The sequence below is a fragment of the Atractosteus spatula genome, chromosome 2 (genome assembly GCF_055471065.1).
Source record: "Atractosteus spatula isolate fAtrSpa1 chromosome 2, fAtrSpa1.hap1, whole genome shotgun sequence".
Lineage (NCBI taxonomy): Eukaryota > Metazoa > Chordata > Actinopteri > Semionotiformes > Lepisosteidae > Atractosteus > Atractosteus spatula.
The window spans coordinates 48,262,531-48,284,919 of record NC_142707.1 but is presented as its reverse complement, the minus strand read 5'-3'; the positions used below and the strand labels follow the sequence as shown (position 1 = coordinate 48,284,919).

At 38.5% G+C, this 22,389-nt stretch overlaps 2 protein-coding genes across 2 annotated transcripts in view; one reads left to right on the top strand and one right to left on the bottom strand.

The window, feature by feature from the left end:
- Nucleotides 1–3,105, bottom strand: part of ibtk (inhibitor of Bruton agammaglobulinemia tyrosine kinase) — a 40,720-nt gene extending 37,615 nt beyond the window's left edge. The window contains exon 1 of the mRNA XM_088909478.1: nt 2,913–3,105. The gene's annotated coding sequence lies outside the window, so the exon portion shown is untranslated. The remainder of the gene's footprint in view (nt 1–2,912) is intronic.
- Nucleotides 3,106–18,853: 15,748 nt separating this feature from the next.
- Nucleotides 18,854–22,188, top strand: tpbg (trophoblast glycoprotein). Its single transcript, XM_088909173.1, has one exon. It carries the CDS (start codon nt 19,585–19,587, stop codon nt 20,749–20,751), a length of 1,167 nt encoding a protein of 388 aa, XP_088765299.1. The 5' UTR covers nt 18,854–19,584; the 3' UTR covers nt 20,752–22,188.
- Nucleotides 22,189–22,389: the final 201 nt, after the last annotated feature.

Genomic DNA, 22,389 nt, shown 5'->3' with positions numbered 1-22,389 from the left:
TTACTGTATTTATTCACCAGCATTCTAATTTCAAATCTGATTGATGAAAAGTACTGGTAATAAAAAGCTTCAGATTTTTTATTATTAAAAACTCTATATCGTGATACATGTCGTTACCATCCAAAATTAAAATTATACTGTGATATAAATTTTAGGCCATATCGCCCAGCCCTATTTTGAAGTGGTGCATATATCAACTGTCACAAAGCAAAAATGTCAACCTTTTTCTGAGTAGACAGAGATATTAAAGAACCTCACAGCAAACAGCTCCTAAAAGCAAACAATGTACCTGACAGTGCAGATTCTGAGTCATTCTGACTAGAGCAGAGACATTTGCTTTGTTGGACTCTCATGACAGCACTTGCAATTTTTACATCAGATAGGATGTTGCCAACATTGAGTGATGAAATTCATCTTCAGCTTTCAACAGATTCTGTCCCTCTTCTGAATAAGTGTACCTAACTAATTATAGAATGGAAGTATAAATTCTAGCTGTATCCTTTTCAAAACCATTACAATTGATAACTACCTCACTGTCTGGCACAGAACAAGAATGACAAGACTTGACTTACTGTGTATTGTGCAGGTTTTGTGGAGCCACCCATGTTTAAGGTTTTAACACAGGATTCTCAAACCCTCATCCTGGAGAACTCGTCCAGTTAATCCTATAGTGCACCCTATCACCTGTATTTTTTTAATTATTTGATCATTTGAATATTTTTGAACAATTTATCAAGTCATTGGCGATCTCTCACGGTCAAAAACAGTCTTCCATAAGCCCCTAGGCGCCCGATCATTCCAGTACAGGATCTGCACTCTCTCTCGCAGGTTGAGTGGGTGTTGTCTCTGAGGATATCTGGTTGTGTACTGCACATTCCGTTTCACTGTGCTTCCTTATTCTGGTGTCTTTAAACCTGAAAGTGCTGGGCTCCTTCCCAGATATTATTCCTGCTACCAGTTCGTTCTTGGGCCATAATCCTCTGGGAGCTGATATGATGCAATGCAACATTTTACTTTTACCATATATTAAGAAATCTACTCCTGTTCTCTGGCGCAACTGCCCAAAAGAGAACCACTTTTTGAAGCCTGGATTCTGACATCTGAACAACGTGGCCAAACCAACTCAACCAAATAGCAGAGTTTATAGTGTCACTGCATGTGCTGTCTCCTGGGGACAGGACACTACATTGTTCACATAAGGTAGCTCAGGTCCTTGAGATCTGATGTGTCTTGTTCCAGATGCTGCCTAAAGTGGGTGGCCTGATGGTCGGTGCTGTTGCCACGCTGAGTTTGAGTCCAGCCTGGGGACCTGCTGTGTGGAGTTTGCCATGTTGTCATCGTGGCTGCATGTGGCTCTAACAGGCGCTCTGCCTGGCGTTTCCTCCCACAGGCCAGACACATGCAGCCTAGGGTAGCCGGCATCTATAAATTGTCCCCGGTGAGCAGGATGCCAGTCCATGGCACTTGTCCAGGGTGGATCCTGCCTTGCGCCCACTGTCAGGTTCGGCTTTGGTTCAACAGGACTCTGTGCTGGTCTAAACGGTTTTTGAAAATGGATGTTTTCTAAATTTCTTAATTTTAACAAAATTAACACTGAACAATGTCCAATTTTTCCAGGTCTTCAGAAATGTATACGTTAATGATTACCTATAAAACCTCCTGAACAGAGACTCTCCAGAAAGAGGGTTGGAAAACCCTGCTTTCAAAAGTCACTTCAACCAACACTTTCTGCTCAACTAAACTCAAAACTCAAGTTCAACAATATTACAATATTAAGATTCAGGTTGGATTTTACTCAAAGTAGCCTAAATGTTATGTTCACCAACATGAGCATGTCTTTGTTTAATAATTCGTTGACAGAAAAATCTTTCAATAAAAGGGACAGAAATCTTGTGACAGGCGCAAAACATTCGAAATGAAAATCTTTCACTAATGCATGCAACTTCAAAACCTCATTGCCCCTAAATTGTGTCCTGGGGGAATACCCACTATACTGTATATCATTTAAAAAATACGACTATGCTCCGTTAACATTTAGGTCGGCCTTTTTTATCTTAGAGATATTAATTGCAGGAAACGTACGAGAATAAACGTTTGTGCCTTCCAGTATGTTTCTCTAAAGCAAAGTGAAAAATTGGTACTGTAAACCTGTTCATACAGTTCAGTGGTTCATTAGCACCGACGTTCGTATTTGTTTGGCAAAACTGGTTAAGAAGAAGCCTGTGGAGCATCACGTGCAAAAGGATTAACTAAAATACTACAAAGCAGGCGTGTGAAAATTATCACTTGATTCGTAAAATGAAACTTTATAACAAACAGCCTAAGGTCCCATGGGTCAAAGACATACATAAAAATTAAACTTTATTAAACGTATTACACTAGGACTGAAGATGACAGACATGTAAATGAGACAGCACTTTTCTAGCTATATCCCGAATTCCTTAATAACTCCTAAAGTGTTAATTGAATGCAGTAAGCTAAAATATTTCTCTAGATAGCCATTGCAAGTGGCATAACAAAATAAAGGTCTTCGTTATTCAAGTTGCATTGAATCTTTTCGGCGTCTAACCAGCACTTACGCAAGTTATGTATAAACGGACCTCGTTTTGATTTTTGCAGGGACACTTTCTGTGGTGTCTGAAAATAGCTTGTATTGAGTAGAATACGTTAACTCACTGATAACACGAAGTTCAACACTTAACATAAGAAAGATTCCAAAAAATCTGACCTACAAGTGAATCTTTTCATTGTACTTTTGAGGAAGGATAATGAGCGAAATGGGGTGGGAACCTCCACGTATGTTAAAAATATGTATGTAATTCCCACAATGTTTATAAACCCAGACTGACTTGACACATCATCACTATGGATTGTACTCGTGAACCAGTTTTCAACGTTTGCAGAAAGCTTACCTGTCGCTAGTTGAAGGCGAAAATGGTGCATTGGCTACTCTCGTGGGTACTTGTCCATAAACTCATTTTTCAATTAATATACTTCGTACGTTGTACAAAATAAGCTTTTGACAGTTGCACTGCAAATTATTAGTTAAGCAAGAACCTCTCTTTGCCCATTAAACATAAGAGACCGAATAACATGAGGCCATCTGATTGGTAGAAAAATCTAGCATATTATTTCGCCATTGGATAAACAACAGGAAAAGCTTTAAAAGGCCTTAAAGGGGCCGTGTACCCTCTGCCTTGGCCTATTTATACACATAGGTTTGACATAAGTCAATAGGCACTTCAGTTTGGAAACAAGTCAGCTCTGGAAGAGCCCAGGAGAGTGTAGCGGGCTCTGGACTTGTAAATAGAACCAAAATCCTGTGTGGGAATCCAGGTGGGGCTGCACATTGGTGGTGGTGGAGGGGAGTAAAGTGCTTTGAATGGAGTGTCTAGAAAAGCACTATATAAGTGTAAGCAATTATTAATTATTATTAAATGTAAATTGCTGGGGATAAAATAGTTGGCTCAATAAATTAGTAATAAAAGGACTGGGATAAATGATTACATAAATATCTTAATTAATATTTAAGAGAATACTGTAGCGCTCTCGGGTTCACGTGGGTATGCGCCCTCGCCGCTGCCACCTCAGGTCGGCCCCCCACTCGAACTCGGGCCTCCGGCATCACTCAACAGGGACCCAGCCAGTTGAGCTAAAGGGAAATCCCCTGTCAGCCGGGCGGCTGAGGTCCCTGCTATTCACAGGGAAGGGCGGTGACGTCACCGCGCTGGTAAGCCGGCCCTCACAGCCTCTAATGTCGGCCGTATGCGTTACAATACTCTCTTTTATCAGTTCGCTTTATGTGAGTCAGGAATACTTGTTTATGGCCTTGTTGTGTAGTTGTGTAGCAATCCTAAACACCAGAGCTGCAGCCCCATTTGAACATAAGGGAGAGAGTGGATTTAGTGGAGCAGTTTGGTGTGGATAGAGCAAGGTTAGTGTTGTTGTCTGGTAAATGATATATGATGCCAGGCATTACATTTGTTTACTGTGTTGCAAGTGTAGTTTTAACTGGGGATTTCTTATTTCCACAAAAATACTTTATACGTACAGGATAATTTTCATAGGTAGGCAGAAGCTCTGCTCAAGCAGTCTAGATGTTTCTGGCTAATGTCACTTTTCCTTTACAAAGTGCCCTCAGAGAGATATATGTGAAACAGCAAGAATTTCTTCCATATATGATGAGAGTACAATAACCATGGAAGTTCTAGATTCCACAAGAATTTCACTTACTGTACATCCATGGTGATATGGGACCACTCAGCCAACAGCAGTGAGAGTTGCGTAGCTTCTTACAGACTAAATTGTTTATCCTGCTGTTTATTATCTACCAGCCACTGCATTGAGTTGCACTTAGGTTACATGGGTATTGTCTCCCTTCATATAACCTCAATGGTTTTCTATTTTTGTCTTTGTACAATGCACCAGAGGTACATTGAACAAATCTTCATACCTCTTTTGAGGTTTCTTGCATCAGTTCTCTTTCCAATAGTACAACACACTAAGGAATGTACTGTACAGTATATTCTACTTCTTTATCGTGTGACATACTAATGACAAGGTCTTTATCATACCAGATGATCTAACATTTTGTTAAAAAGATACCTTATGTGGATGAAAATTTGTCATCAACTGTGTTGGTCAACAGTCTCAACAAGCATAAGTAAACATGAAAATACCGTGCAGCTATAGTCACTGATTCACCATTTTATTGTAACGAGAGAAAAGAATTCCCAAGCTATCGAAGCATTCTGAAACAATATCATTTGTTTTCTAAGTATGATGCAATATTCCCTAAAAAACTCAGTGGTTCTTTTAATCACACATATCCAAACAATCCAACAAATATTGAGAAAAGCAGCAACAGTCAAAATGTACAGGACAATGGGTTTATTACTGTCTTTGTTAACAAAACTGACAATAAGTTTTAAATAAGAAAAAAAGACAGCCTGTATGAGGGACACAAAAAATATAGAAATAGCTTTATATTTTCTTTCTTTAGAAATAGAAATATTGGATTTGTTGACTGATTTGAGTAAATTGATGCTTATTCTATCTATGAAAATATTAAACTTCTCCCAAAAAGATCTGGGATTGCAAACTTGCCAGTCAAAGCTTAGTGTTATGCACAATGCTATGGCTGCTACTATAACAGTTAATGTAAAAAAGGTGCGGAAAAAAATGCTGCAAGATCACCCCCCTGCTGCAAATATACACTGCATGGCTCATAAATTGAATCTGATTTTAGTCAAGGCTTCAAAGTAAATGACGTAGCAATAGGATTTGTTTGCAATCTGGAGGATGTGTTCACCTTCCTTTTACAGCCTAGCATGCATCATGCCTATGTACTGTATGTAGAGAGCCACAATAAAGGAGAGCCTTAAAGTGAACGGCATGTTATTGCCAGAAGATCTTATTTAAATTAATTGCATTTTAATTAACAGCTAATATTTCATACTTATAATACTAATATTTTTTTCTTCTTCATTTTTAATACTCATACTCAAATATGCAGGGCACTGCAAGAGTATCTTAACCCTATCCATGGTGTACAATTTGGTGAAATTATGAAACGATGCATTCACATTTTCTCAAATGTAGTTTTTTCAAAACCCAGACTCTCAGAGTGAAGATCTCTAAGAGAGAAAAGAGAAAAGTCTATGAAGGGATGCATAAGTCTTCAAACTTGAAAATTCAATGTTTGTTGAAAGCACCTTTGGAAGCAATTGCAGATGCAAGTTTGTTTGGGTAAGTCTGTTCCAGATCTGCATACTGGCGATGAGCATTAACCTTGTCTTCTAAAGAAATGACCATGTGGGAAAATCCATCTCCCAACATTACAGAACCACCAGAGCTCTTCGCTGTTGGAACCAGCAACACGGGGCTGTAGAGTTCTTTAGGTTTGCGCCACATGTGCGCTTGTCCGCTTGCCGAGTGAAAGATAGTGAAAGATGATTCATCTGACCATATCCCATTTCGCCATTGCTTGGCAATCCATTGCCCATTCTTTTTGGACCACTGGACTTTGAAACTTGGATTTCAGGGGTGTGATGAGCAGTACAGTGTATATACTGTACACTGCATACTGACTATGGAGGTCCCGGCAGGTCGTCTTTGAAAAAACTCACTGCTTATGCTAGAAATTGAAGTCTGCAGTCAATTGTTCTAGAGTTGCTCTCTTGTTTTGTTTTTGTCACGGATGTCGGAAGGGACGAACCATGGAGTGGCAGGAGAGCAAAAAAGACCCTATGCGTAGCGGCGAGACAGAGGTTAGCCCGGGCTCAGCTGTTCAGAGAATGCCGTATAGAAACCTATGCCCTCAGGCAGCGGACGTGGGGCGACCTGGTGCTAGGCGGGTCTCAGGACATCTGAACGTCAATGCTGAGCCAAGGCAGAATGAAAGACCCAGAAATATATAGCCCCAGAGAGAGAGAAACACCCGAAGGACAGCAAAGAACCGGAAATGAGAGACAGGACAGAGAAGGAGCGCCCTCTGGCTACAGAGGGCGTGACAGTTTTGCATTTCAAACTAATGCATAGATATCACGATCCTGGAGTATGCACTTACGCCCACTGTTGCACTTGGCTTTGACTCTTTCCCTCTGAGTTACTGTACATGCTGACACCTCCTTGGACACCACTGCTAGTGAAACATAAGCAAGTTACTCTGTCTTGGAAACTGAAGCTCCTGGCAAGTTGGCTGTAACAGTCACTTCTCATTCAAGATCACCGAGTTCTCATCTTGCAGACATGTTGGCAATAATTTTAGGCAACCAGCATTTTTATACATGATCTTAAACATGCTGGTGTAACCCTGTCTTAAGGGGGCCGGGTATTAGAATATTAGTATTATTAATAATGGTATTAAGCAATATTAATAACAGATTATCAATTATTATTCATAATGAACACAATTGTATATTGATAATACTATAATATTAATAATATGATTAGGTATTAATAGTATTAATATATGGGAATTAGTATTAGGTATCTAACTACCAGCCTGCGCAAGGCGCTATTCCCAACTCCTGTGCCCCACACCTCACCACCTGGTTACACTGGGATATGATTTACTGACAGTAATTAATGCATAAGCTTCACTTATGTGGATACCCTAGCTTTCAATATATTTGGTCTATTTCAAAGTGTCATAGCTGCTCTAAAGCAAGAAAATATGAAAACTTTGTTTTGAGACTGAAAGGTTTTGTGATTTAATGGACATTCGGCAATAACAGACACCCTTCTCCTTTATTAGTCCATTAAACTGAGGATTTTTGTATATCATAATTGAGCAAAATGAGACTTTGTTGGGAGGAGGTGAATGCTTTTGCAAGGCACTATATTTTTAAAAATATGTTTTCTACTTGAACCTGATTTTGGTAGTTTAGTTTGCCCTATGTTAAACAATTCACAGTTAAAAAAGTTTTAATTATTGTAGTCATTGCCTTTAAAAGTAATTAAGACAAAATTAAGTATTCAGAAAATATCTTTTAGTAATTGCTTGTGATCTAATGTTAAATGTTTATTAAAACACGAATCTTTGCGATTATCTAATTATTCACATGCCTTTTATCTATGCTTAACATACTGGAATATTAAAAACACTTCAGCTCAAAGAAGTACTCACTTCAATGTCACTTCAAAGTACTGAAATTGAAATGGGCGTGGTTTGGCAGACCAAAAGGTCATTCTTATTTTCATTTGGAAGGGTTATAATTTCTTGCCAGTTGTCACAAGACCTGATGAAACCTTTAAGTGGACCTAAGGACATAGGTGGATTTTTGAGACAGTCTTTCAATTTCTCTCACTTCAAAGTTCTCACTGCCTTCAAACTTGTCTTTATAGGTGTCAGCAGAACAAGTTATGGGAATTAGCCAAAACATTGGCCAGAATACACAGCACAAGCAAGCTTCGGGTACCCTTTCTAGCCATTTCCCTGTAAAAGGGTGAACAATATACCGTAGTTCTAACAGCTCAGTTGTCTGCAGTCTTTATGAATTTCTCTGCTATCCCAGGTTCAGTGTCCTAGGAGCATTAGATAGTTATAACTTCTCTAGTGTATCACAATGCCTGATGCACTCCTCCTAAAATGACTGTCAAATTTGAGACCTACAGTATGACTGCCCTCAGCTGGTTTAGCCCACCCGTCAGTGCAGGATGCTGGGGTAAGGCAGCTAGCACATTCAAACATAAGCTAAGAGAAAGAGGGGAGAGCTTAGTGCAAGGTAAATAGATCTATTTGGACATTGTGTGCCTCCACCTTGCATAACATTGTGCAGTTATAGTTAACTTTGGTTAGAGTGCCCTGTTCATTGAAGAGGATGGGTGGTGGGGATACATAGTATTGTTTAAAACAAAGGTCACTGCTGGAAGAGGTGTTAGTGGGGCCAGCAGGGGGCGCTCACCCTACGGTCCATGTGGGTCTTAATGCCCCAGTATAGTGACAGGGAAACTATACTGTAAACAGGCGCTGTCCTTCGGATGAGACGTAAAACCGAGGACCTGACTCTCTGTGGTCATTAAAAATCCCAGGGCGTTTCTCAAAAAGAGCAGAGGTGTAACCCCGGCGTCCTGTCCAAAGTTCCTCCTGGCCCTTACCAATCATGGCCTCCTAATACTCCCCCTCTATGAATTGGTTTCATTACTCCCCACTGATAGTTGATAGTGTGGTGAGCGTTCTGGCGCACTATGGCTGCCGTCGCATCATCCAGGTGGATGCTGCATATTGGTGGTGGTGGAGGGGAGTCCCCATTACCTGTAAAGCGTTTTGAGTGGAGTGTCCAGAAAAACGCTATATACAGTAAGTGTAAGCAAATTATTATTATTATTATTATTATTATTATTATTATTATTATTATTATGAGTGCCTGTGCACTTTTAAGAGAAACAAAGACTTCAGTTCAAGATATTGTAGTTGTTATTTTTGCTTATTTGATACTATCTACTTAAGTTCTTGATCTTATCTTTCAGATAAGAAAGTTTCAAGAAAATTACTTTAGAAGCTGTATACCTTCAGTTGGAAAAACTTGTAACAATTCTGTTCACGTTAACCATTTCAGCAAGTGGTAGCTCACTGCCAGTTCCTATACTATCTAAAAGATTTTTTTTGTTGGTAACTCTTCAGTGCCTAGATGACGTGGAGCACCGCTCGGTAATATTATCGCAAAACTGTGATGGTCGAATCAAATGTTGCACCAGACATTATAGAATCTATTACATTTGCAAGAGCTTTTATCAATGATTTTCACTGTATTACCTTCAAATTGTTTGGTTGGGGGAACATTTCAAAATCCGATACCCAGAGAGCTTTAGATATTGATTGCGGGACTACTCAGGAGACACCCCAGCTAGGGTTAGGGTTAACATTCACACTCTACTTAGACAATGTGTACAGTAAGTTCAGTGCTGGATTTTGGGGCCCATGTCACCGTTAGGACAAGTGATTTTTTGCTGCTATCTGATTTTTTTTTTCAGAGACTCTTTGATGCCTAGATGGCACGGAGCCCTGCTCGGTTATTTTGACCCAAAACTGTGATGGTCGAATCAAATGTTGACACCAAACATTACAGAATCTATTACATTTGCAAGAGCTTTAATCAATGCTTTTGATTGTATTACCTTCAAATTGCTTGGTTGGGGGAACATTTCAAAATCCGATACCCAGAAATCTTCAGCTATTGATTGCGGGACTACTCAGGAGACACCCCAGCTAGGGTTAGGGTTAACATTCACCCTCTACTTAGACAATTTGTAAGTTCAGCGCTAGATTTTGGGGACCAAGTCAACTTTAGGACAAGTGATTTTTTGCTGCTATCTGAATTTTTTTTTTCAGAGACTCTTCGGTGCCTAGGTGGCACGGAGCCCTGCTTGGTTATTATGACCCAAAGCTGTGAAGGTCGAATCAAATGTTGCAACCAAACATTATAGAATCTATTACATTTGCAAGAGGTTTTATCAATACTTTTGATTGTATCACCTTCAAATTGTTTGGTTGGGGGAACTTTTCAAAATCCGATACCCAGAAATCTTCAGATATTGATTGCAGGACTGCTCAGTAGACACCCCAGCTAGGGTTAGGGTTAACATTCACACTCTACTTAGACAATTTGTAAGTTCAGTGCCAGATTTTGGGGGCCAAGTCAACTTTAGGACAAGTGATTTTTTGCTTTTATATGAATTTTTTATTCAGAGACTCTTCGGTGCCTAGGTGGCGCGGAGCCCCGCTTGCTAATTTTGACCCAAAACTGTAATGATTGAATCAAATGTTGCAACCAAACATTATACAATCTATTACATTTGCAAGAGCTTTTATAAATGCTTTTGATTGTATCACCTTCAAATTGTTTGGTTGGGGAAGCATTTCAAAATCCGATACCCAGAGAGCTTCAGATATTGCTTGCAGGACTACTCAGGAGACACCCCAGCTAGGGTTAGGGTTAACATTCGCACTCTACTAAGACAATTTGTAAGTTCAGCGCTGGATTTTGGGGGCCAAGTCAACTTTAGGACAAGTGATTTTTTGCTTTTATCTGAATTTTTTTTTTCGGAGACTCTTCGGTGCCTAGGTGGCGCGGAACCCCGCTTGGTAATTTTGACCCAAAACTGTGATGGTCGAATCAAATGTTGACACCAAACATTACAGAATCTATTACATTTGCACGAGCTTTTATCAATGCTTTTGATTGTATCACCTTCAAATTGTTTGGTTGGGGAAGCATTTCAAAATCTGAAACCCAGAGAGCTTCAAATACTGATTGCGGGACTACTCGGGAGACACCCCAGCTAGGGTTAGGGTTAACATTCACACTCTACTTAGACAATTTGTAAGTTCAGCGCTGGATTTTGGGGCCCAAGTCAACTTTAGGACAAGTGATTTTTTGCTGCTATCTGAATTTTTTTTTTCAGAGACTCTTTGATGCCTACAGTAGGTGGCGCGGAGCCCCGCTTGCTAATTTTGACCCAAAACTGTGATGATCAAATCAAATGTTGCAACCAAACATTATAGAATCTATTACATTTGCAAGAGCTTTTATAAATGCTTTTGATTGTATCACCTTCAAATTGTTTGGTTGGGGAAGCATTTCAAAATCTGAAACCCAGAGAGCTTCAGATACTGATTGCGGGACTACTCGGGAGACACCCCAGCTAGCGTTAGGGTTAACATTCACACTCTACTTAGACAATTTGTAAGTTCAGCGCTGGATTTTGGGGCCTAAGTCAACTTTAGGACAAGTGATTTTTTGCTGCTATCTGAATTTTTTTTTTCGGAGACTCTTCGGTGCCTAGGTGGCGCGGAGCCCCGCTTGCTAATTTTGACCCAAAACTGTGATGATCGAATCAAATGTTGCAACCAAACATTATAGAAACTATTACATTTGCAAAAGCTTTAATCAATGCTTTTGATTGTATCACCTTCAAATTGTTTGGTTGGGGGAACATTTCAAAATCCGATACCCAGAGAGCTTCAGATATTGATTGCGGGACTGCTCTTTAGACACCCCAGCTAGGGTTAGGGTTAACATTCACACTCTGCTTAGACAATTTGTAAGGTCAGCGCAGGATTTTGGGGCCGAAGACAACTTTAGGACCAGTGATTTTTGCTACTACTGTACTTCTGCAGATGATCTTCAACTACTTCATCAGGGTCAGGAAGCATCTTCCCCAGGCCATCAGAATTCCGATACCAGCTGATCTAGAGTTTGTGGACCAAACTGTTCCCTGACCTGTGGCATCATAGGTGGGGCTCATTCACTCTGTGCTACTGCACACATTTTCCAATTGGTGTTTGTCTGAAATGTGCATATCTGAACTGTCTCCATCATTGAAAACCTCTACATCGGTGTTATGAGGGTCTTATGATCTCTTTTTGGGGGGTGGGGGTGAATACATTTTCTCAGCATGGCACATTAATAAAGTTAATATATTAATTAGACTATCCCTTTAAATTTTCAGTTAATTACTGAAATGTGAAATGTATGCCATAAAACCCCAGTAAAACATGTTTTATTGGATATTCTTTTGAGAAAGTTAAGCTATTTTTAAGCAATCCAAATAGTCTATGCTAATTTCTTTACTGAATTTCAGCAGGAGGTGTTTCTGTAATTTTGCTGACCAAGTTTATGATTTAATATTATTTTAAAAGTGCATTTAATAAAATAAAATTGTGATAAAATTGACACAATATATTTTATACACAAATGACACATACACATTTTCATTTAAAATGGATAGTGTAATCGACTCTATCAAATGCTTTAATACATAATGAACACTAAGGGGAGCCGTTATTATACACTGTGCAAAATGGAACAAAACAAAAATATAAGTCCATTGGTAGACATTTGTATCACTTTATTCCACAGTGATCCAGACATGGATATAAGTGTTAATAATTTTAACATGTTGACTATTTTGTTGGAGTTCCTCTTTTATTTTGTTTAATACAAAAGAAGTGAACCACATTCTTAAATAAGAAAGGTTATGTTCAATTAAAGGTGTTATACATAAGCTTCTTTTAAAAAAATAATTTATTTGTTTTTAATCATCATGCACAGTATATGATGGAATAAACAAAACAATGTTCACATAGACTTATAAAACATAGACTTAAACCTGATAATTTAGGCATTTGCTTTGACAGCTCTCAGGTCCAAGTCTTTGACCTGGTTTTAAAGCCCATAAAAGCTTCAAAAGACTCAAAAAAGGAAAAGGCCTGGCCATCATTTGGGACATGATGTGAGGCACTGACTTTGAAGAAACCACAATAAAGTACTGTTTTATGCTGGGGCACAACACATAAAGGTGAGTAGCAAGACATTAGTATGAAGGTAAACAACTAAATGAACTGAATAATCAGACTTTTAATGGAAGTAATGGAAAGAGTGTTGATGTACAGGCAAGAGACATATCATTTCACATTGAAATGTTTAAGACAGCTGCATTTAGTTCATTTAAAGAGTCAAATATAAAATTTGATAGTGCTAAGTACAGTATTAGTAGAAGGATCTGTTACTATGTGGGTTAAAACAGAGGGCAATGTGGTTTTACAGGTGATCTAGTTTGGCAGATCTCATTTACTGTAGTTCATCGCAGACTAGGATCTAGTGTGGCATTTGATTCCTTCAGCAAGGCCAGGTTTGGACAGAAGGGACTGGTCACACCAGACAGATTCTGATGGAGAGCTTGCTTCTTCCTCTTGCTTTGTCTTTTTCTAACCATTAAGAAAGTAACAGAGCATGAAGACCTGGCTACAGTGAAACCTGCAGCAGCTCTACAGGGGTGGTACTGTTATCCCATTGTGCAACAAGATGATAGCCTCTGATATTGGCCCTTGCAAGCCATAGTCAGTCCTTGTCTGAGCCTGCCCTGTATGTTACAGCTTGCTGCAAATCAAGTAGAGAGGCAGAGCAGTGACTGTCTCCGAGGTGCATTCTGACAAAGGGCACATGGCCTCTTCACAGCACAGAGCCAGTTTGTTCCAGATGTTTCTTTCAACTACTGCCTCATCTTCATCATCAGTAAGCTTTAATATTTCCTCCATGGTGCAGATCTTCCTCTGCTAGCATCCACAACACAGACAGCAGCGAGCATCTTCACCAGCAAGTCATTTTCACCAGGCCTTCAGTGGTATTTGGAGGACTCTGATGACCTCTGAGCACAAAGGCATCTCTCCCAGCCACAGGAGGCTCACAGCATGGACACTGTTACAGTGTATCTTGCCTTCAGTCGACAGCATCAACAGCATCAACCACAGATCACGGCCGCAAGCAACAAATTCTGCAGAGCAATTCTGTGCTCTCTGAGTCCACACAGCAAAACTGGCAGGACAATGGGTTGTGGTTTCACCTTGTACTACAGTTCCATGTAGTGACCCAATTCTCCTGTCAGGATCTGAACATCTTCTTGTAGAGGTTCAGCGACTCCAAAAGCTGTGGGAAAAAGCCCATGGCAAAATATAATGAGAAATGCCCCCAATAAGATATTGCCTGTGAAACCAAGCTAATTAGAAATATTGGCTAACAAAGTCAGCAAGTTAAAGAAAAACTGAGAACGGATAACTTTTTCTTTGAAACGCACCATTTCAATGTTTTTAGTTGTGCACATTAATTTTATGTCAACAAAATCCCACGTACTCTGTTTATTTCACTGTCACTTTAAATTTTGTTTGATGAATTGTATTTGCAGCAGTTTTTTTTTCATTTTATTGTTTTTTTAGTTTAGGTCATGATGGTAAGATACTGTCTCTGTTTTAGTAAAATGTTTAGTTTTGTAACCTTCATCCTTCAAAAATAAATGAATTTGTTTCATTTATTGTTTTTAAGTTACTAGAAATAACTCGAAAAAATGAAAAGGAAGTAGCAGTTGTATCACTTTTCATAACTGAGGTTTTATTAGAGTAAGTGAAGGTTAATTCCTTTGTTTGTTGCCTTGCAGTAAACACATGCTGACACAGCTCTCTACTCAAACATCTTCAGCCTTATTAGAATAGTTACTTTGCATTATTTCATGATTTTATTTAAGAGTTTCTTACTTAAAGCTTGAGAGCTGAACACTTGTGTCTATCACTGAAGAGCTCTGTATTGGCCAGGTGTCTCTAGAGAGAGAGACAACCACTGTAGTGACCATGTTGAAGTAAACTTTGGTGTAATAAGACAAGGTTAATCAATTCTCAGTAATGGAAGAGGAAAGCTTTGTGTATGAAAAAAATGAAAATTAATTCCACAAGTTCAACATGGTCTGGGTTCACTGGGGTAAGCATTTTTGGTATGTGAAGAGCAAAGGCCGTGAGTTACAGAGTTGAACAGCAGATGCTGATGAGCCGGACAGAGAGAGATTATAATTGCTTTATCAGTTAAACATCCTCTTGATCTGGACTTCAACATCTTCACAATGGAAAACAGATTTATTAGTGAAAAGATGCTTTGTTATGACTCAAAGACTCAGGTAAAGGCAAACATTTTTAAGTTTCTTTTAGCACGTATGACAGCATATCCTGTTTGCAATATGATCCACTATAGTTATGGAAGTCAAGAATTTTTATGGTGTGGTTAATGCCGAGTACCAGGGGGATATCAGTAATACCAATAACCATTAACCATTCAGTGCCATTTAGCCAATTCAAGCCAGAAATGAGGGTCGACTAAAATTGTAAGCCACAGATTGTCACGAATGTCAGAAGGGCATGCCGTGGAATGACAAGGAGAGCAGAAGAGACCCTATGCGTAGTGGCAAAAGGGGCAACACGGAGGTTAGCCCAGGCTCAGGGGGTCAGACGATGTCGGTATAGAAACCTATGCTCTCAGGCCACAGAAGAGGCAACCTGGTACTAGGCGGGTCTCAAGACATCCGTACCCTCAATGCTGAGCCAGGAGCAGAGCAGACACAGGAAGTAAACAGGCTACACAACAGGACACACCGGAAAGACAAGAATAATCACAGGGAACTAGGAACAGGACAAAGGCAGAGCGCCCTCTAGGTGTACAGAGCGTGACACAGATACCATTGGCTGACCAGTTGTTCAGTGACTCCATTACATCTAGACAGCCATCAGGTAAGGTTGGGAGTTTTTTAAGGTGGTTCTGCAACTAGCCACCAATCAGAAATCTTGGAGCCGATTAAGCAAAATATTGCAAGTATGTTCTACCTTTGAACAAAAAATTGAACCAAAGCTACAACAGAATCTGCCTACATCTTGAGAACTGAAACTGGACAAGAATTTTTGAGCACTAAAGTGACCACAAGTGAATTTAGGGAGACAGTTTTTTTTATTTCAAGGAAGATTTACTTTTAGAACCTGCAACTTGTAAAAATGAATTTCCATGTTTAGTTTGAAGTGAATTGTATTTTTTTGTTTGTTTGGTTTTGAAGTTTGTGCCTCCTCGTTATACCTCATCACATTATTTTGAGGGAAAAGAAAAGGAGATCATGTGGTAAACAGTACATTGTCAGCTTTCATTTCTGACTGCAGGGGGATAATCCATCTGGTATTTAAAATAGTTGCAGGACTTTTATATTTATAGAGTAAATATAATTATAGGTATAGGGCATTGCTGATCTGGAATCACTTCATACAAGGTTAAATGTTCTTAAAGGAATGGCATACACAGACATGTTAAATTATTAAAATATGCTTAGTCTACAGGAGAGGAATCTACAAAGTGTTTGACATGCTTATGCATAAAATTCTCATGTTTAGATTTTAGATTCTGTGAATAAAAAAACATAGAAATAAGTATGTGGAAATATGTGAAAGAAATGAGCTGTTCACTTCTGATTCCTTTCCAGAAACAAGGAAAATATTTATTTCGAAACCAGAAAGTTGTGAAAATTGAAATGGAAGACACTTTTTTTCCAGCACAGTTGAATAAAATATGATTCATGTACAATATAACATTGTGAAATATGTCTTGTTTAAATAAAGTGAAGGAACAGAAAACCTCGACAGATGTCCTGCATTTTGGCAAGAAACATTTCCATACACTTAATTAAAGCCTGTAATAAGTATCTTGTTCAGTGTTTCTCTTTTAGATTTGAATGAGTTTTCTTCTCTTTCATTATATTTATTTAAACACACCCTTTTTATTATTGGTATGCATTTTACATCTTGGGCAAATAAACAGATGGTTGTTTCTTTGTGCTGAGGTTTTGTTTTGCTAAAGTGCCTTTGGGTAGTGATTAACCATAGAAGGTTTTTGTTGTGTAATGCAAAAGTTTAACTTGGTTTTTAGTGTTATTACTAAAATATTTACACTACAACAGATGACCCAAAGAGAACTGTAATACCTGATCATTTTTTACTCATAAAGGTGATATTCTGTTTAAGTGAAGACGTGGAAACCATCATTCTGTAATCTGTGATTTATCTGTAGGTGAAAAGTAGAGTAAAGTTTCATGTGCTGCAAATGTTCAAGATACGGTATCACCACATTACTTTCTCAAAGAATAACACATCAATTGAATTTCATTCAATAAGTCATTATATACTCAAGATTTATACGGTGGAATTTTATCATGCAAATATAGATTAGGAAGCATAGTTTTCAACATTTCCTAAAATAGAAATGTGCACAGATCACTAATTTGCTATCTGTAACTGTAGAAATCAATTAAAGTGAATGGAAATCATTTGTTTCATTAGTCCAATTGGAAATCTGTGTGTCAATGACTCACATGACATGAAGATCAGCATGCTGTTAATATTGTACCTGTACCAGTAAACGGAGTAATGTACAGTTGGTCCTCAGCATGTTGCAGAGAAAGCATCAGCATACTTATCTTTTCAGGCTACAGTGGGCCAAGTCTTCTGGCTGTGGAGGTTGTTGAGGAATAGGGAAATGTTTCTGGGTGTTTAGAAAGTTTTAGCCAGTGAAAACGTGGTCATTCTATACTGTTGTTGAGGCTAAGCATGGTCACAGACATCACAGGTCGTTTCTGGCTTTAGCGGGCAAAGGACATATCTCAAATGTCATTTTTTTATCATCAAAGCTTTTAATACAACTCTTTTATTCCACATGTAATATTAATCGCACCCAAAACTCTTCATTCATTTAATTCGCCGTTAAGTTACTTTTTGACTGTAGTCGTTAGGTAAAAAAACGGCTCGTTTAATTCCCGCGAGCAATTGTCACTGAGAGATAAAGAAAACAAATGAACTAAGGTGTTTTTTTAAATAATGTCTTGTAACATTTTGCATAAGACAACTGAATGATACTTGATACTTTTAGTACAAGATGTTACGGTATTCCTTCTCTTTAAGAAGACAGACTGAAAATATTCACAGAAGCACACAAGTAGGAAACCACATCCATTACTGACCATTGCATTATCATTATTAACAGTTATTCTGCACACTTCTCTTTTCCTAAAAGCAAAATTTGCACTACCTTTGTTGGGGTCTGTGTACACAAGACCATGGTCTTTCTGGCCGACCCTCAGGTCGCAGAGCGGGGACGCCCTGAGCAGCTTACACGGCGTCTTGCACAATTCTACACTGGCTAATACTTTAATTATATATTTAACACATCACACTGTTCATGGAATCAGGGTGGACCTTAAAACAGATATCTAAAATGTAAAAATAGTAGTAAAACATCTTAAAATAAATACCGGATTGAGCTGCGGGCAGCTATGAAGACTAATGCATGGGGCCTACAGTATATGCGATAAAGAACATGCACGAACTACTGTTTTTCCGTGCTGTAAGTAGTGTTCAGTTCCATATTGTTTAATATTTACAAGAGTGAGATTGGATGTCTCTGCCATAAGGGCTTCTACTTCTTATTTCCACTATTCAGAATCTGAGGTGAAAATGTGCCTACAGGATAAAAATAATTCAAGGGGTAAATATTTAAGTAGGAACGCATTTCGAAGTGGGATATTATTACAACTTGTCACTGAGGAACCACTATGAGAAATAATGATACGCTATTCAGAAATTAGATCTCTGCGCTATTTAGAAAGTCAATAAATTCAAATACTATCTTTAAAATCATAGAATTATAGCATTTTTATTTAATTGTTTAAAGACATCTGAAATCATATTCGGAGGCCACATACTGTTGGATTTAAAGAGTACACAGAGACCAAAACCAAAGTTTTCATTACCGCTGCTAGATGCATTATTGAAATTCTAGGTAGGCTGTTGTTACAGATAATACAGGACTTGGAGCACGCAGATGAGGCGTCTCACTTTCTAGGTGTTAATAAACCGTATATGTTTCAAACCTCGGTAAGATTAAAATGGCGGTGTAATAAGAAACTTTCAATAAGTCGTGGCAACAGATCCCTTAAGAAATACTTTAAATAGTCTAGGTTTTGGTGGAGCTGTATTATTTACCTTAGCTCTGTACAAGTGGTACATCCCAAGGAGTTGTTCCCAGTGTAGTTCCACGGGCAGATTCATTTTCAACGAAACTGAGGAGAGCTGCGGTCAGTAGCTTGAAGGAAGCTGCTTGAAAAAGGTTGGGGCTAGCAGACGTCATTATGTACTTGTAAAACATCTGTTTAGATTTTATTTCATACGGCTGTACGAATGCATAAATGTATTTGTAACCTTTTGAACTTTTACATCCGATGGCAACTTTATTTCTGCAGTTAAGCTGAAACAGTTCTGAAGTAAGAAAAGCGCAGAGCGAGGAGAGATCAAAGGATCTTTGCAACAGGATACCGCCTGAGAAACCCACCCGTTTCTTTAAGCACGGAAAGAGGGGAGGATTTGAACAACACGTACTGTATATGTGAGTCATTTAAGTTTTCTTCTCTTCCAAAATCAACGAAATGTTTGTAAACTTTAACTGCATATCCGTGTGATGAATTGGACCATCAAATGGAAGCTGTTCTGTAAATTTATTAGGTGGAGCGATTGGAATACGTTAAAAAGCTGTTTCATTTTTTTGTGCGAATTTAATGAAGAAAAAAAGTTCGAAAACTTTACCCACATGAGAAACATTTTTTTTCCTCTGGTGTGAGCAGATACCGAAGGAGGGCTTTCTTACCCTAATTTCCCACTCTGACCTTGTTCTTTTATCAGCATTTTTGGGATATTTCGATAAATACGATTTTTTTGTAAAGTAGTTGAAGAAAATGCTTGTTGCCGATTCCTTGATTTGTATTAAGATCTTTCCGAACCAGAAGACGCTAAATCATTTGAGGTTTGGTTTAGTGGTTTTCCTTCATGTGCTGGTTATAACCTCCTCTCAGGCAAACACTTGTCCAGAAAAATGCGTGTGCTCTATTTCGGAGAGGACAACAATTGCAAAATGTGTGAACAACGGTCTGTCTGCCATTCCCTATCCCTTGCCGGCAAACGTGAAGACTTTGTTCATCACCGGGAATAACATCTCTCACCTTACGGGAGATTCTTTCCAGCAGACACTGGAACAGTTGACCTACCTGAATCTCAGTGGAAATAAAATTGAGCAGATAGACCCAAAGGTGTTCACCAATATGCCAAGGCTCGGACAGCTTGATTTGAGCAACAACAGGATTTTCAGGTTCAGTTCTGAAGCGTTCAGCGCCGACAATGTATTACAGCAGCTAAATCTGAGCAGTTCGATTTTTAATGGCTCCTACATAGAGGAAATCTCAAATGTGCTTCGAATCGGAACTTTTCTGAACCTGACCACCCTGGAACTATCGTATAACGACCTTGTTTACCTCCCAGAGGGGATGTTCTCCAACTTGCCAAACCTGAAGAATCTTGACTTGAGAAACAATTCCATAGTCAGCGTCAAAAGGGGCGCTTTAAAAAATCAGCGTCTGGAAAATCTAGATTTGAGAGAGAACTCTCTGAAGGAACTCTCAAATGACACTTTGAATGAGCTTGATCTGCACCCAGACATTAAAATCCTGCTAGCAGGCAATTCCTGGCTCTGTAATTGTAACATAGAGGATTTTCTCCTTTGGCTACAGAAATCTGAATCTGTACTGGACAAGCAGGACCTAGTCTGTGCTTTCCCTGAAAACCTGAGAAACACAGGATTGCTCCAGATGAATGCATCTGAACTCCAGTGCACTTTCTCTGAGGATATGAAAGGTGTCTTGCAAACTTCATATGTCTTCCTGGGAATTGTACTAGCCTTAATCGGAGTGATTTTTCTGCTAGTACTGTACCTGAATAGAAAGGGCATCAAAAAGTGGCTTTACAACATTAGAGATGCCTGCAGGGATCATATGGAAGGATATCATTACAGATATGAAATCAACACTGACCCAAGGTTAACAAATCTAAGTCTGAATTCTGAAGTTTAAGAGATGGAAACGCTGTCCATATTAAGGCATGGTGACTTGTTATAGCTATGCATGAAATCCTCTTGTAAAAAGGGGCTTAAATCTGTGCTTGCCCTTCTCCATAGAAACCAGCGCCTTTAACAGTAAAGACTTTTAGTTAGTTCACGCTGGGAACTTGCCACCATGTGCCCATGTGACGTGATGTTCACTGATGTGTTTTGTCATCTTTTGATGTTGTGCAATGCTGCATGATACAGGGCTTGGAATACTGGGGGCCCAATACAAGGATATTGAACTATAACCCATCTGGAGATTCTTTTCATACAACAGAAATGCAAAGACTGTACAGAGTTTTCATAGTACCACTTAAAAGCCTAGTTTACAGTGTCTTCATATTTATTATACGTTAAGTGCAGTATCTTCCTCATGTTTTTCCCTTTAGAACCCAGTTAAGCCTTTGATCCTAAGAAAAAGCAAATTTTGTAATCTGCAATATCATGAATGTCATAATATTTAGTCTGTTATGAAATGTGCAGCAGTACGGAATATTTTTGTGTTTTGTTTTTCTTAAAACATACTCATATGTATGACCAAGAGATGTTGCATTATTGCTTCGATAGACAACCTTTTTTTTTTCTATCTTCCTCCAAATAAATCCTTCTTGGAAACTATTTGCTGAAATTAAGCTATTTGCGATACTGCCTTTTTTCCTTTGAGCTGAAGCCCTTAAAACTTATTAGGAACTTGGAAGCAAGAATGCTGTAGCTTCAGGCGAAAGACAAGGTTACAAATGAGTTTTCAACAGAAAGCTATCTGTGTTTCATAAAAATGGTCAGCGAGACCCAATATAGTAGGCTCTGGGTTATTTCTTAGAAATCATTCAACTCGGCAAGACAATTGCAAAATAACTGACCATGATAAAGACTTTCAAAGATCAGATAACTCAAATTCTAGCTGGAGTTACTTGTACAGCAGACTTCTCTGGCTTTCATATTTAAGTTTTAATATGCAATGGAATGTCTCATTTTCTGTCCTTCAGGTTACCTTTGCAATAAGTTGTTATTTAAAATGGTAATCTCCACATAAATCTGACTTGAAGTCAGTGTGTTTAAGTGAGTATAAAGACCCTTTCTTTTGTTTCTCTTCTAGAAGGGTCACATAATTGGATAAAATAGAAATCCATTACAGCTTTAATAAGTATTATACATAAGGTGTGTACGTATTTGCAGAAGGTTTTAGAAATGTAATTCAAATGTGAAAGAAAATCCTTATTTACCGTTGTCCATAGTGCATTTTATACTTCTTTTCCAATTGTTTACCACCCTAATTAGGGTCCTCTATTATTAAATTACTCTATTAGTATCTTTTTTTATATATATATTTTCTTTATGCCTTATTGTAATTCACAGAGTAATTTTTTCCTTGAAATGATTAATAAAATAAACCATTGGTGCAAAATGAATTGGTATCAATGTTTTAAACTGTGTATGACATTCAGTTTTGTGAATTATATATATGTATATTATAGAGAAGTCTAATAAAAAAACTACAGTTTGTCAAATGAAGAGGACATACGAGTAACAAATGAAAAGGGACACCAGGAAGCAATACTGATACTATCATAGTTAAAACTGCAATATTTTAAACATTTTGAGCAGG